The sequence below is a fragment of the Nuphar pumila genome, chromosome 11 (genome assembly GCF_984573655.1).
Source record: "Nuphar pumila chromosome 11, dmNupPumi1.hap1.1, whole genome shotgun sequence".
NCBI classification, from domain to species: domain Eukaryota; kingdom Viridiplantae; phylum Streptophyta; class Magnoliopsida; order Nymphaeales; family Nymphaeaceae; genus Nuphar; species Nuphar pumila.
In genome coordinates this window covers 117,194,320-117,207,083 of record NC_143259.1, presented here as the reverse complement: position 1 = coordinate 117,207,083, position 12,764 = coordinate 117,194,320, and the positions used below count along the sequence as shown (strand labels likewise).

The window sequence follows — 12,764 nt, the reverse complement described above, 5'->3', positions numbered from 1 at the left end:
GTTGTATCATTTTTAGATTGTCCACCTTCCATATTATAGATGGTTGTTAAGGTGAGTTATGGGCACCTTGGGACTCTAAAATGATTTGTTATTTGATCTCTAATTATGAGTGTGACACTCATTTTTTCTCTTGTGCCATTGATATTATGGATGCTTCTATGTAAATGTGATGGACATATGGTATTTGAAACCTTAAATGTTTTAAGGTACATTTAAAATCAATATGTTTTGGGATTATAGCCCAACCTTTTATTTGTTTATGAATCTTATGAGTGCATTTGCACATTTGTGATTCTGTATGTTGTGCTCGTTGTGCACATGTGTTCTTGTGTTTTTTCATAAGTGTTCTTGGTGTGTATGTTCACACATTTGTTCTAAAGAATATTATTTTATCGGTTGTAGTATCTTGTTGAAGATACGTTTTACTTGCATTTATTCCAAAATGTTATTATGAGTATTCCTTTTTAAAAGGAATATTGTTTCATTCGAGGTTTATTTTCATTATAAGTTTATTGCCTCAAAAGTCTTTTCCTTTTATGCCCATTATCTAAGTGTCATCATATGTAGACAAGAATTTTATTACACCTTCATGTGTTTTTAGCCCTTTGTTGGCTTTTACTCTCTTGGTCTAGTAGCTGAACACACTTGTCTTGAGTGATCTTATATGTAGACAAGACACGTTGATTCACATCATCGTGTGTGATCTTACTCCATGTTGGCGTTTGTGTTCTTGTTCTAGTCGCTTAGATATATGCCCATGGTTGGCTTATTTCACTCATTTCAAGTGCCATCTTATGTAGACAAGAGATGTATTTTGTTTTAGCCCATGGTTGGCTTATTACTCTTGTTCTAGTAGCTGAACATACTTGGTTTTAAGTGTATTTTTACGTAGACAAGAGATACTTTTTAGTCCATGTTGGCATGTATTCTTTTGCTCTTGTCGTAGATGCACTTATTTCAAGTATTGTTATATGTAGACAAGAGGTTCATTTACACACCTTTGTGTGTGTCTTTGGCCTTTAATGGCTTTATATTCTTGATCTAGTAGCTTATATACTTGATTTATGGGTTTTGGAGGACTAACGAGGAAGTTGTTTGTAATGAATAAACTATTATTGAAATTTGCAAAATTTCATTCATGACTTGTATTTTTCAAGAAAATCATCTTTTTGATATGCATATCAAGTTGATTTCTTAGCATTTAATCTATATATTAAGTGCTTATGGTTTTTGCCACCCTTATATGTAAAATGTTTTTTTCAATTAAGTGTGACTTTCATAAATGTTTTTAAAAAAAAAAAAAAACCTTGTGAACTCTTGGGTTTATTTTGCCTAATGTATGCTTGGAGACTTCGTTTCTCTTATTTGGAACTTCACTATATGTTTGAAGCATGTTTTAGTTCTTTGAGTATTAATTCATATAATGATTCGTATATGCATATGCTCTTTATGGCATTTTTTTTCTGGGCTCTCATTCAATAAAGCATATGTATGTTATGCCTCTTCGTAGGCTTCTTGTGGTATCCCTTAGTAGATCATTTTGTTATTCCCCATTATGGGGTTATATTTGTCCAATGGTGGACCTTATGAATGCATTATGCATTCTTGCAATTTTTGCATAATTTGCTTCCGCTCATTTTGTTTTAACATAATGTATGATTTAGAAACTTCGGTTTTCTAAATTTTTCATTTCATACTAAAGTAACTATCATATTATGCATAAATTTTGCACCTTGTTAGGAATGTTCCTTTTTGAGTAAAGTGCAAAGATATTGTTTACTTGTTCTTTGTTGTTTTCTTTTCTCAGGATCTTGGAGATAGGACAAAGGGAAGTACCCTGGATGGTTCGGGAAATGAGTTCATCATTTGAAGGCAATTGGAGGAAGGCTATTTCAAGTTTCATTGCATCCTTGCCGAAGCCTTTTGGAGTCGCCGAAGCCTCGTGGAGTTTTGCCCTTTTTTCAATCTTTTTGTTTCCCTGCAAAGCTTGAGGGGGGGTGTTAAAATGTACCCATCAATTGTTGTAATTAGATATATTTTATATATATAAAAGATGATACATATACATATATGGTATATATGTATATGTATCCTTCTATTTATATATATAAAATATATATTTTCCTTTTGTTTAGCTGTAGGGGTATTTTAGTCTTTTCTTCTGTTTTACGCACATTCACTTTATGAATGTGATTGTAATTTATTTTATTTTTATTTTTCTTTTATTTTTTATTTCTTTTTCTCAAGTACCAAAAGGTACCTTGGGGGCCCCACTCAAATAGACGTTGGGCCCCTTCCAACGGTCACATTTGTGACCGTTGGAGGGGCTCCAACATCTATGAGTGGAGCCCCTCCAAGGCTCCTTTTTGTTGTTATAAATAGGGGCTCTCCCCTTTGTATTTCTCACTTCTTGAGGGAGCTTATGCTCCCTTGTAATGGGGTTTTTACCCCTTGTCCATTGTTTCTTCAATGATATGCAACTTATGACTTTATGTCATATTTTTCCCTTTTTATGGGTTTTATGGGTTAGCACATTATGTGCTTGTGTTGTTTCCCTTTAATGGGTATATTTGCACTTCACGTGCATATGTATGGGTTCATTATTGAACCCAATATATTCCAACTCACTTTCTAGCAATGTCGCCTTCACCGACAAAGTACTCCTTTTGGCCTAGTTATGCTAGAGCACGTGAATGGACGGGCTGACTTCGTCATGGTGTTCGTGTTTCTCTGGGGGGAACATAAGGTAAATGTGCCTAAGTACCTCGAAAGGAGGTAATTAATGATACTAACTAAGCCCTAAAAAGATAAATTGTTTGATTCCTCATTCACAAATGGTTCACCTTGGAGAGAGTGGATGGTACAACCTTGAGTGACAGGTTAACTTTTATGACATATTTTGAAGAGCAATGGCGTCCTTTGACCTCCAGTCACTCAAAGTTAGGGAGGCCAAGGTTATCTATTGAGGTTTTCTCAGCTACTGCAGTAGTGTGGATTGCAATCAGTTACCTATGCGATGTTCTCTCGGCCACGAGCCGCTCACATAAGGTTATTTACTCGGTCTGTAGGTACCTTGGTTATCTCATTCAATAGAATAATAAACGTCGATAGTATTTTTCACAGATGCGGGATTTTCCTTCGCGTACCCAAAGGAGTAATCAAGATATAACAAATAAAACTTGCTAATTGCTGACTCTTGGTTACATGGTTATTGTTTTTAGTTTGTTGTTTAATTGATTAGTTGCAGTTGATTATGAATTTGAGAGCATGCTAGTTACTTGATATTGTCACTCACTGCTTAGTGTTAATACTGCTATTATGTTGTTATTTATCCTGCTTATTGTCTCTTTACTTGCTTATAGTTGCACTTGCTTAATGATAATTATTGCAAAAGAATGATATTGATAATTACATCATGCTAGTTTTGCTTATGTTTTTCATAAGATGGCAAGTTATGGATTTTTATCTCACCAGCTCGCAAGAGTATTGACCCTGTTTTATGGGGTACAGGTGATGTGATGGGGATGATGTGTTGCGAGAATTTGGCCTACACTTCTAATCAACTTATGTCTTGGATGTTTATTTTGGGAAAATGTCCCAAGTTAGAGACACTTTTGTAAAAGATTGTAAAATTCACTTTTATGTTTCATTTTGTAAATATAAAGGTTCATTTTGTAATTTTGCATTTACTAAACTCCGGGCATGTAACCTCTCAAAGATTTCCAACTAGTTTCCCCTTTTGATTTTTTCTGCCTTGCGCAACCTTTCAAAAAAAATCTCTAAAATCCAAAGATTTTTCAAGTTGGTATTTTTGGGGCGTTACAAAACTGGGTTTGGGTTAAGTTTTATATATCTGGTGAGACAAAGACTGGACTCTTTGTGTCAACTCAAGTTGGACAAAATCCAAACTGAAATTAGATCTGGTCTAGTTTGATATCAAACTGAGACTGGACATGGTCTAGTTCACACCAACTGGGACTCAGACTGAGTCTGGTCTAGTTTATGCAAGATTGAGACTGATTTTGGTCCAATTGGTATTAGATTGGGATTGAGATTGGATCTTGTCCAGTGGGTACCAGACCAGGACTAAACTGGATTTGGGTTCAATTGCTTAACTAGAGAAAGAAGGATGTAGTTATAAACCAAATCCACTTGATTCGGGTCAAACCCAAACCAAGTCAGTTTGGTTAAGAAAAAGAGAGAGTTAGAGAATTATGATGGGTTAGTTCAAAACCAACTCGCTTGGTCTTGGTGTGAGCCCAGGCCAAGTAGGGTTAAATTGTATTTGAATATATATATAAAGATGCGTAAGCCCTTGAGACAACCAAACTTGGTTCTAGTTAGTCAATATGGATTGAAATTAGATCGAGCCCAATTCTAACTTAGACTAAGTCAGGTCAAACCCATAACATAACAAAAAGACCAAATTACCCTTATGACATGGGGTTGGTAAAATGATCATAACTTCTCACTCTGAACTTGTAATGAGGTGAGGTTTAGTTCGTTGAGATTGGGATGCCAAGAGGAATCTATCTGTCCTTATTTCATGACCAAACACGCAGCATAGAAAACAAGGTTTGAGAAACCACCTTCTATAGAGGTAGTTTGATAATTTTATAAAATATAGAAAATGTCAGTTTGAGAATTAAGTGAATCTTTGTTTAATGAAAAAATCTTACTGCTACTATGAGAGATTTGACGGTAGGGTGAGAGTTTAGTTCGCGCATTCAAGGTAAAAGATATTATGAGCATGTCTAGATAATAATAAACATTTTTTATTGTTTGTATGAGATAGCTAGCATGAAACTTGGTATGTTTGAGAATATAGTCATTTCTCACATATAATGTAGATGTTTTTATATTCTTAGAAGATGGAATGATTGCATATGAGTATGCAGAGAATGATTTCATGTATCCTTGAGTTTTCTTTACATGTTAGGAAATTATGTGATTTTAAACAAAAAAAATCCTATTTTGTTCTTCTTGAGAATATAGAACTATATCTATGTGAATAGATTTGAGTATTTGAGTAATTTTCTTAACTCCCTTCTTTCAGTCATGTTTATTGCAAACTTAAATTATCTTAGCATGCTAGACTTAATCCAATAAATCTTGAAAGAGGCGATCAGTGGAAACGACTACCTAATGGTCATCAGAGTGAGAGTCGCCAGAAGCTTGAGCCGCTAGTAATTTATTATTGTAGAGACACTACATTGATGTAAAAATACTATATCTTCTACTTGCTTAGATTTTTGTGAATATCAGAACCCTAAAAAAATCGTAAGAAACTTAACTGAAACAGAGAGAAAGTGAACTTGAGGTAGTTCACGTGAGAAAACAAGAGTTGTATAAAATATCTTAAGGATTATTTTGACATAGTGATTGGGACTCTAGGAAAATCTGACTATATACCATGAACCACGAACCTTGGAGCAAATATAGCTCCACATAGATCGAATCTCGGTTAGCTACTGGTAAGTCTTTTCACTACAGTTCCTCATGATCCATAGATCATACCAGGGTCTGGTTCATAGTCTGGCCAATAGCGTAGAATTGAGGTATTCTACACGGATTGCTATGCCTATAGTAGTGGTATACCCAGTCTAGTGTAGTTGTTAGCATTGAATGGGTGCTAACTTATGTGTTTTAGGAGGTTAACGAGAGAATTTAAAAAAAACAAAATTTTGTGTTATATAGCATTTTGGAGTCATATACATGATGAGAAGGGTGATCTCCAACTATTCAAGACGGATCTTACATAGGTTGTTTTTGCCGAACTCCCTATCCCTTGAGATGACAAAAAATCCGGCGAGAAGGGTCTTTGAACCTTCTTCTCAAAAGAGGGGTTTTCCACTTTTGGGTTTGTTCTTTGTTTTACACAAAAATTTTAGTCTCTCACTACATAAAATAGTGAACAAGAACATTTGCATGTCGGGCAATTACACGGCGGCCTCCGACGACCACTAACTCTATGTTTTCTTATAGCCCCTTCCTTTTTTCTATGTATGCAGGGAACACTCTAGGGCAGTAGTCGGGCTTCCTTTGTTCACCGGATTTCTGTTGATCATCATCGGAGGGTGCCGACCACCGAAAAACAGAAACTGGGTAAAATCTAAACTTGTTTCCCCTTAATTTTATTTTTCTATTTTTCTTGTATATATATAATTTATATATAGTCTGTAAAAGAAAATTTTCTTTTTACGATTTTCACAAACAATGATTTCGATCGTTATGTGTTCCTAGAAAAATTAATATATATAACTGACCTCTTTCCGCTATTTTTTTCTTGATTGATTTTGTTGAAGTCTATCATGTTTGATTCCTGCGTCAACACTCGCACTCACAGACTGCTTCGAGCACCGACAGTGATCTATCAAACCCACTTTGATACCAATGTAGGAGATTGAAGATGCGGAAGCGCGGATTCGGTGGGCCAAAGAGTATGCTGTTACGCTCGAAATCACCAAAGACGGTCTGTCTTTTCACAGCCTTCTTACAATGTTCATTAATTTTTTGTGAACCCGGAAAACTCAATGAACTTGCACTTTTGTTTTGCATATAATTTCTTATGCAATCCTGGCTTCAAAGAGCTTTTTTTGTAAAACCTATATGGGGTTGTCTTGGGACACGTCCCTAAGAGATTCCTTCGGCCCAAGAGATACGACTATTGGTGTTAAGACTGTAATTTGTATTCTTGTAACTTATTTATCTTTTATTCAAGTATAGTTTAACTGTTTGTATTTCTTAGTTGTTACATGTCTTAACAGGCCATCCATTGGGAGAGAGTGACCGTTGTGGTGGCCTCCCAATGGTCCTCTTATGGCCACAATCTTACATCAAACCCCCCTTCTAATTCACTTTCTAAATTGTCTTTTAGTGACTAACGATGGCCTTTGGCCTTTGACTTCAGGCAGTAACTAGCAATGGTCTTCACATATATGGCATGAATTTGTATTTGTATGGCAATGGTTTCACCAGAGCATACATTCATCATATCTATCAATGGGTTTTGTAAGCTGCTTATCAAGACCGGAGGCTGTGGAGTGAAACCGACAACAGAATTAATCGATCATCTATTGGCAGTATTCCGGACGGCCATGTTTTTCACTTTTTGCATATGATGTAAGGGGGCATTCGCTTCTAAGCCCGTGACAGGCAGAGACATGCAACATAAGTTAAGCACACTAAGATGCATTCAGATAGTGTTGCTATGTGTCCAAGCTGGTGCAGCAGATAGCCCTACAATGTTCTGTCTTCCTCATGCTTAGCATCAGTTCCAAGAACCCAACAACAGCTGACACTTTTGGAACAAGTAGGACAACAGATTCGGAGAGGACATCAGGTGTGTCATCTTCAAGGGCAGCAGAATTGGATTCATCTCATGGTGGTTCAGAGGGGCGTGGTAAGGTGATCGGGACAGAGTACTTTACAAAGTAGTCTCGGGCCACACAAAACAGAAAATCGCATTTTTTTTTTTTTTGTATAAAACACAAACACAGAAAATTGCTACGCGTGCAGTGATTTCCTGCCTTCTGTGGTCCAATTACTTTACAAAGTACTCGGGCCCGATTGCTGGTGTGGTTCAGAGGCCTAGTAAGGCAATCACTGAATTTAGGCACTTGATACTGTACTCCGGAGTATTTTGCTTAAGACCAACTGGTGCCACCACGCCCAGTAATCCACCGGAGTAGAGTCGGACCCAGGCCCACCTGAACACCAATCTGGAGAAGGTGGGCCACATCACGCGTGGAGTCACTCAGTTGGGATAAGTACTTAATTAGCACGGATCTGCTTTCAAGTGCTTATTGCTGCCTTTGGAGTAGGTCTTCACCTGAATAAATTATTTTCAGGCACTCTTTTAGGAACATGATTGCTTGACTACCAAATCAGGCTCAACGTTTAAACACTCTAAAGCTCTAGTCTACTTTTCATTTAAATTAATTCAACACTCTGTTGATTCCTGACGGGCCCTTGACATTTTACACAAGGAGAAATCTGTTGATGACCTGCGTCCGATCATGGTTGTCCCAGTAAGGCTTTGGTGGTTTCAGCATGTAGTTGACATGTGATGACAACGCCTAATCCACCCCAAGAAAACTCACATGCGTTCTCAGGTAAGAGTGTTATAGCAGCAGATGAGTTTTAGGATTTCAGGAATTCAAGTATTCATAGTCCAGTCGTTGCCCTACTAAACTGAACCAAGAGACAATCGCTATCACAAGTGGATGTAATTGCCTCAAACAGAATTTTGGGTTTTACCAGGGCAATTATATGCCACCATAATCACTCTCTTAGGGCAAGGTTTGTGACATTCCCTAAGGGTATGTTTGTCTACTGCGGCTGTTGCTATATATCCTTTTTGTTGTAGTTACATGGATGCGGGCATTGATTGTCACTGGAGTCTGCCAAGTACTATCAAGTATTGTGCGCCTGCACATGGCCGCACGCACACACACACACACACAGCAGCAGCAGCAGCAGCAAAATCTTTGAATATGACAAGACTATATCTTGTTCATTTGAAGATGCAATCCAAATTCTGGTTGTATGACAAGGCAGAAAACAGGAGAATGACAATATACAGGGGACAGTGAAAAGGTGAACTTTGATATGATAAGCGAAAGTATCACCTTCAACTCCACCATGCCCAGGTTTTGCCCAAGACAAGTCCGAGGGCCGAAACCAAAGGGCACATACGCATGTGGATGCTTGCATGCGCTGTTGATCCCATGTCTGAAGCGCTCCGGGTCGAACGTTAGCGCGTTCGCTCCCCATATCTCAGTGTCATGGTGCAGCTTGGTTATTGGTATCCAGAGGGTGGTGCCTCTGGGTATGACTATGTCTCCGAATTGCATGTCTTCAAAAGTCTCCCTTGACAAAAAGGCTGAAGGTGGGTAGAGTCGCAAGGTCTCATGAATCACCATAGTTAGCTGCAACAAAAAAGAATGAATATCAATGGAAAAGAAGCATACCATACAGGTAAAAAGATTCAAAATATTAGACTTCCTACCACTTCTCCAAAATGTGAATCATAATTCATGATTTTAATTCACAAAAATGTTTAGAGACTACACAAAAACAAGTGGCGTGTTTGGTTCATTGAATTCAAAGCACATTTCATTGATTCATCATTCTGATTGTTTTGCTTGGTCTAAGGTGATCTCCCAGTTCATATCTGTGGGTAAAGCGGTCAGAGTTCAGAAGCGAGAGTACCACTTTCATCTTCCTGATCATGTCAGGTTCAGGTATGTTGCTGGATCCGCAAACCTCTGCAACCTCAGCACGAACACGCATTTGCCAACTAGGATTTGCAGCAAGCAACATCAAGCACCATGTGGCTATTGTTGATATGGTTTCATGACCTGCCAACAGCAGATTTTTGCAGTTGTCCACAATGAACCGACTTGTAGCATTAGACGATCCGAAAAGACCAGCACCTTGCACAAGTGAGTTCAGTAAGGAGTTGTCCATTTCTGCTGGTGGCATATCCTGACTCGCCTTTAATGCTTTCAATATTAAAAGCTTGATCTCCCTCTTAAGTCTCCAAATTTTCCTGTTGCTGTCTGTTGGAATCAACCTGCTCAAGGGACCACAGAATAAACTTCAGAAGCAATGGAATGATTAAACTGTATGTCTTTTGTTAGGGACATTCCCAGCCTAAGGAAGATGCATGTATTGGAAATTATAGTATATGAAAAGAAGTCCAAACTCACAATAATTCTTACTGAATTTCCTGCTTAAAGCTTACATTTAACAGTACTAAAGCTTACAGTTGGGTCTGACTGGACATAAAACCGTAATGGTTGAACTGAACTGCAAGAATCTATTTGATCATGGTAGTGAATTCTTGAAAAATTATTAGGCTGGGTAAACATCGAGAAGTGTTCTCTAATGAAACAACATTCTCAACAGGAAGACAGTTTTGCTTCATGTAGGCTTGCATGTAACAAAGAACTTTAAGTGTGTATCTATTAGTAATAAGAAAACATGTGTATTAAACAGATCGTAAACAGCATTATAAGTGCACAAGATTCTAATGTACAAATCATACCATATCATGAAATGATCAATAAGGGGGTGTTTGCATGTCACGGAATGGGGTGCCGCGGCACCCCCTTCCACGGAATCCACTGCCATTGAATCGGACCCCCCCCACACACACACACACACGGGAACCATTTTCGCATAAAATGGGGGTCTAGCGTGCATTTTGGCAAGCCGGTCGAGGGGATTCCATGGTACCATATTTGTTTCAAAATTTTGGGCACCGCAAAAACGCATGCTAAAGTCATCACTGGTAAGTGAATTAAAAGCATGAAAATAAACAACATTAAGTTGAGATTTGTTGTTTAATGTGAATATCTGGAATAATGAAGAAACACATTCAGAAATGATTATATTAGATAGTCATCTAACTTAGTAGTCACAGATAAAGGGGAAATTGGCATCTGAGATATTCTAAAGCATACCCCATGGAGATGTTGAAACAAGATATATACATAAAGGGGATATGATGCATGTTACAACAACTAGAGAATTCAAAGGCATTTTAAGAGTTTGTTTAAAATAGCCGGAGAAAATATGCATTTGCATCTCTTTTTCCCAATTGTATCACATTCTAATGTTTTCTCTTCATCCAAAACAGGACAAATTCTGCAAGTGTAAAATATCAAAATGTTCACGTATTTGGATTGATGGTCTGACACTAATGTCCTTCCCACTTTGATCACTTCCCATGAAGAAGGAAATCTTTCTCTATTTCAATAGTGATCAAATGTGAGAATACTGTGGATAAACTACTTTAGTTTAGTCTCAGATAATGATGAATGAAAGAAGGCTATTAAACTAGATGAATTTATGGCTGGATGGTGATAACAACAATAACAAAAACAATGATGGATGACTGCAAAACTTTTAAAGAACGGACCAGAGTGTAAGGCCTACCTCCTCCCTGGGATCCCAATGTCCATTGTTTGCTTTGAAATGGCTTCCTGAAGAGCCCTCAACTTCAGAAAGACCTCCTTCCCCACCACATTACTCCTCCCAAAAAAAACTTTAGAGATAACATCTGCAGAGAAGTTCTTCAGGTCCACATCGACCCTGATATCTCCAAGACCACCACCCCTTTCCACTGCTCTTTCCCACTCCTCCAACATCGGAAAAGCAGACTCGAGCATCAAGCCCACCATTCCCTTCAATCACGAGAAACACCCACGCTATTGAATATGATCCATATTGACCAAATGAACGACCAAGACAAAGCTTATTACACCTTACCTTGGCTTTCTCCAAGTAGAATTGGGGGGCTATGGTTTTCCTCTGGTGTAACCAATCTTCACCGTTGGATGTAAGGATCCCATGGCCAAACAGAGCGCCCCTTTCCTTCCTCACGAATGACGGCTTCCCCAGTTTCAAAGATTTGCTTATACTGAACTCTTTCACCAAGTCAGGATCACTCACAAAGAGAAAGGTCACCGTTCCTTTACTAAAACAGAACACCTTCCCTGTTAACACCCATCAAAACAGCTAAAAAGATCATACTAAGCACTTTGGTATGATGGTATCTGCAAAACATAAAAAACAAGTCTTCTTGTGTCCATTTTTCCAATAAGAACTGCATACCATAGGTTCTGCACCACTGATGGTAATATGGGAAGATTCTTGGAACGTAGTCATGCATACCACCATCTGCCACCGTTGGATCCTTGCTTTTGATGGCTAGGATTTGCTTCATCTCCAGGTTGTTGCCATAAAACAAGGAAGGTGGTGGCCCTCTGATCCCCTGTTTCTGAAGGCCATACCTGATCCTCTCAGGACATAGCCAAAGTGAATGAAAGATGGAAACAGTCAAGAGGAGGAGACCAACAACAGTTAGACAGGCGAAGAACAGAAGCAACGGGTCCATGATGAGACCTTTGTATCCAATTCGTTTCTTGTTAAGTTTTGCCTTGTAATGGTTCAAGAGGGTTCCAAAGAAGGGGAAACTCTGAATCAAGCCTACTCTGTTAGGGGAAAGGTTGATGGAAGGAGGAGCTTTGTGATTTTGTCTGATGCTAAATAAAAATCTCCTTCTTGTGCTTTATAAAAAACAAAGAAATGGTTTCTTTTGCCTGATCATGAGTTGGCGATGTAGGGAAGTTTGGTTCACAAAGATACATCAACCATCTGCTACCACGTGTACATGACAGAAAGCCTTGTACTTTGCTCACTGAAACTCATTTATTAATGAGGCTGTAATCATTTGGCTGGTGCGATTTGAAGCCCACAGATTAGACTTTTTTTTTTGGAAAAATTATCATACTACCTCTGAGCTGTCTCAGCTAACAGCTTGATATCACAAAACTAAACTTGTCACTACTGAAACTGAGATTTGCCTATACAGTTTTGGTGAAACTCACCGTTTCTGTAAAATCAATCGGAAATTAGCTTATACATAGAAATAGTGAAACTCAGTTTAATTATCACAAAACTAACAAATGATAGTTGTGAGACTTTTTTTTTGAAAAATGATCATGCTATCCTTGCAAAATGGTCTGCTTCTCAAAATGAATATCAATTTAACAAAATCTTTTGCATATCCAAAATTATGGATTTCTAACTTTTTTAAGATATTTGTTTTCTTCGCACATGCAAACTTATTGAGGTTCGAGCAATATATAGGTATGTTGTAAGAAGTTCGCAATCTTTCAATAAAAAGATGATTTTGTGAACCTTGCAAATATAGTAAACATTTACAAATAGAGTACGACCTTCACAAATATAAC

General features: G+C 37.9%; 2 protein-coding genes across 2 annotated transcripts; both read right to left on the bottom strand.

Annotated features, from left to right (window-relative positions):
- Positions 1-8,494: 8,494 nt before the first annotated feature.
- Positions 8,495-9,376, bottom strand: LOC149823056 (cytochrome P450 714A1-like). The gene is made up of 2 exons (XM_089981646.1): positions 9,214-9,376; positions 8,495-8,930 (listed from the first exon to the last, which is right to left on the bottom strand). The coding sequence occupies exons 1-2, from the start codon at positions 9,322-9,324 to the stop codon at positions 8,505-8,507; spliced, it is 537 nt and encodes a 178-aa protein (XP_089837772.1). The 5' UTR covers positions 9,325-9,376; the 3' UTR covers positions 8,495-8,504.
- LOC149823055 (cytochrome P450 714C2-like) lies at positions 9,339-11,905 on the bottom strand. Its single transcript, XM_089980426.1, has 5 exons — positions 11,623-11,905; positions 11,278-11,504; positions 10,945-11,192; positions 9,445-9,577; positions 9,339-9,362 (listed from the first exon to the last, which is right to left on the bottom strand). The coding sequence occupies exons 1-5, from the start codon at positions 11,903-11,905 to the stop codon at positions 9,339-9,341; spliced, it is 915 nt and encodes a 304-aa protein (XP_089836552.1).
- Between the last annotated feature and the right edge of the window lie 859 nt (positions 11,906-12,764).

Excerpts from the sequence above, each read along its gene's own strand:
- LOC149823056 (XM_089981646.1), bottom strand. The coding sequence starts at position 9,324 with ATGTTGCTTGCTGCAAATCCTAGTTGGCAAATGCGTGTTCGTGCTGAG. Across the intron at positions 8,931-9,213 it reads TGATCAGGAAGATGAAAGTG|CTAACTATGGTGATTCATGA; the intron begins GTACTCTCGCTT and ends TTTTTGTTGCAG.
- LOC149823055 (XM_089980426.1), bottom strand. The coding sequence starts at position 11,905 with ATGGACCCGTTGCTTCTGTTCTTCGCCTGTCTAACTGTTGTTGGTCTC. Across the intron at positions 11,505-11,622 it reads TCAGTGGTGCAGAACCTATG|GGAAGGTGTTCTGTTTTAGT; the intron begins GTATGCAGTTCT and ends GGGTGTTAACAG. Across the intron at positions 11,193-11,277 it reads TCTACTTGGAGAAAGCCAAG|GGAATGGTGGGCTTGATGCT; the intron begins GTAAGGTGTAAT and ends TCGTGATTGAAG.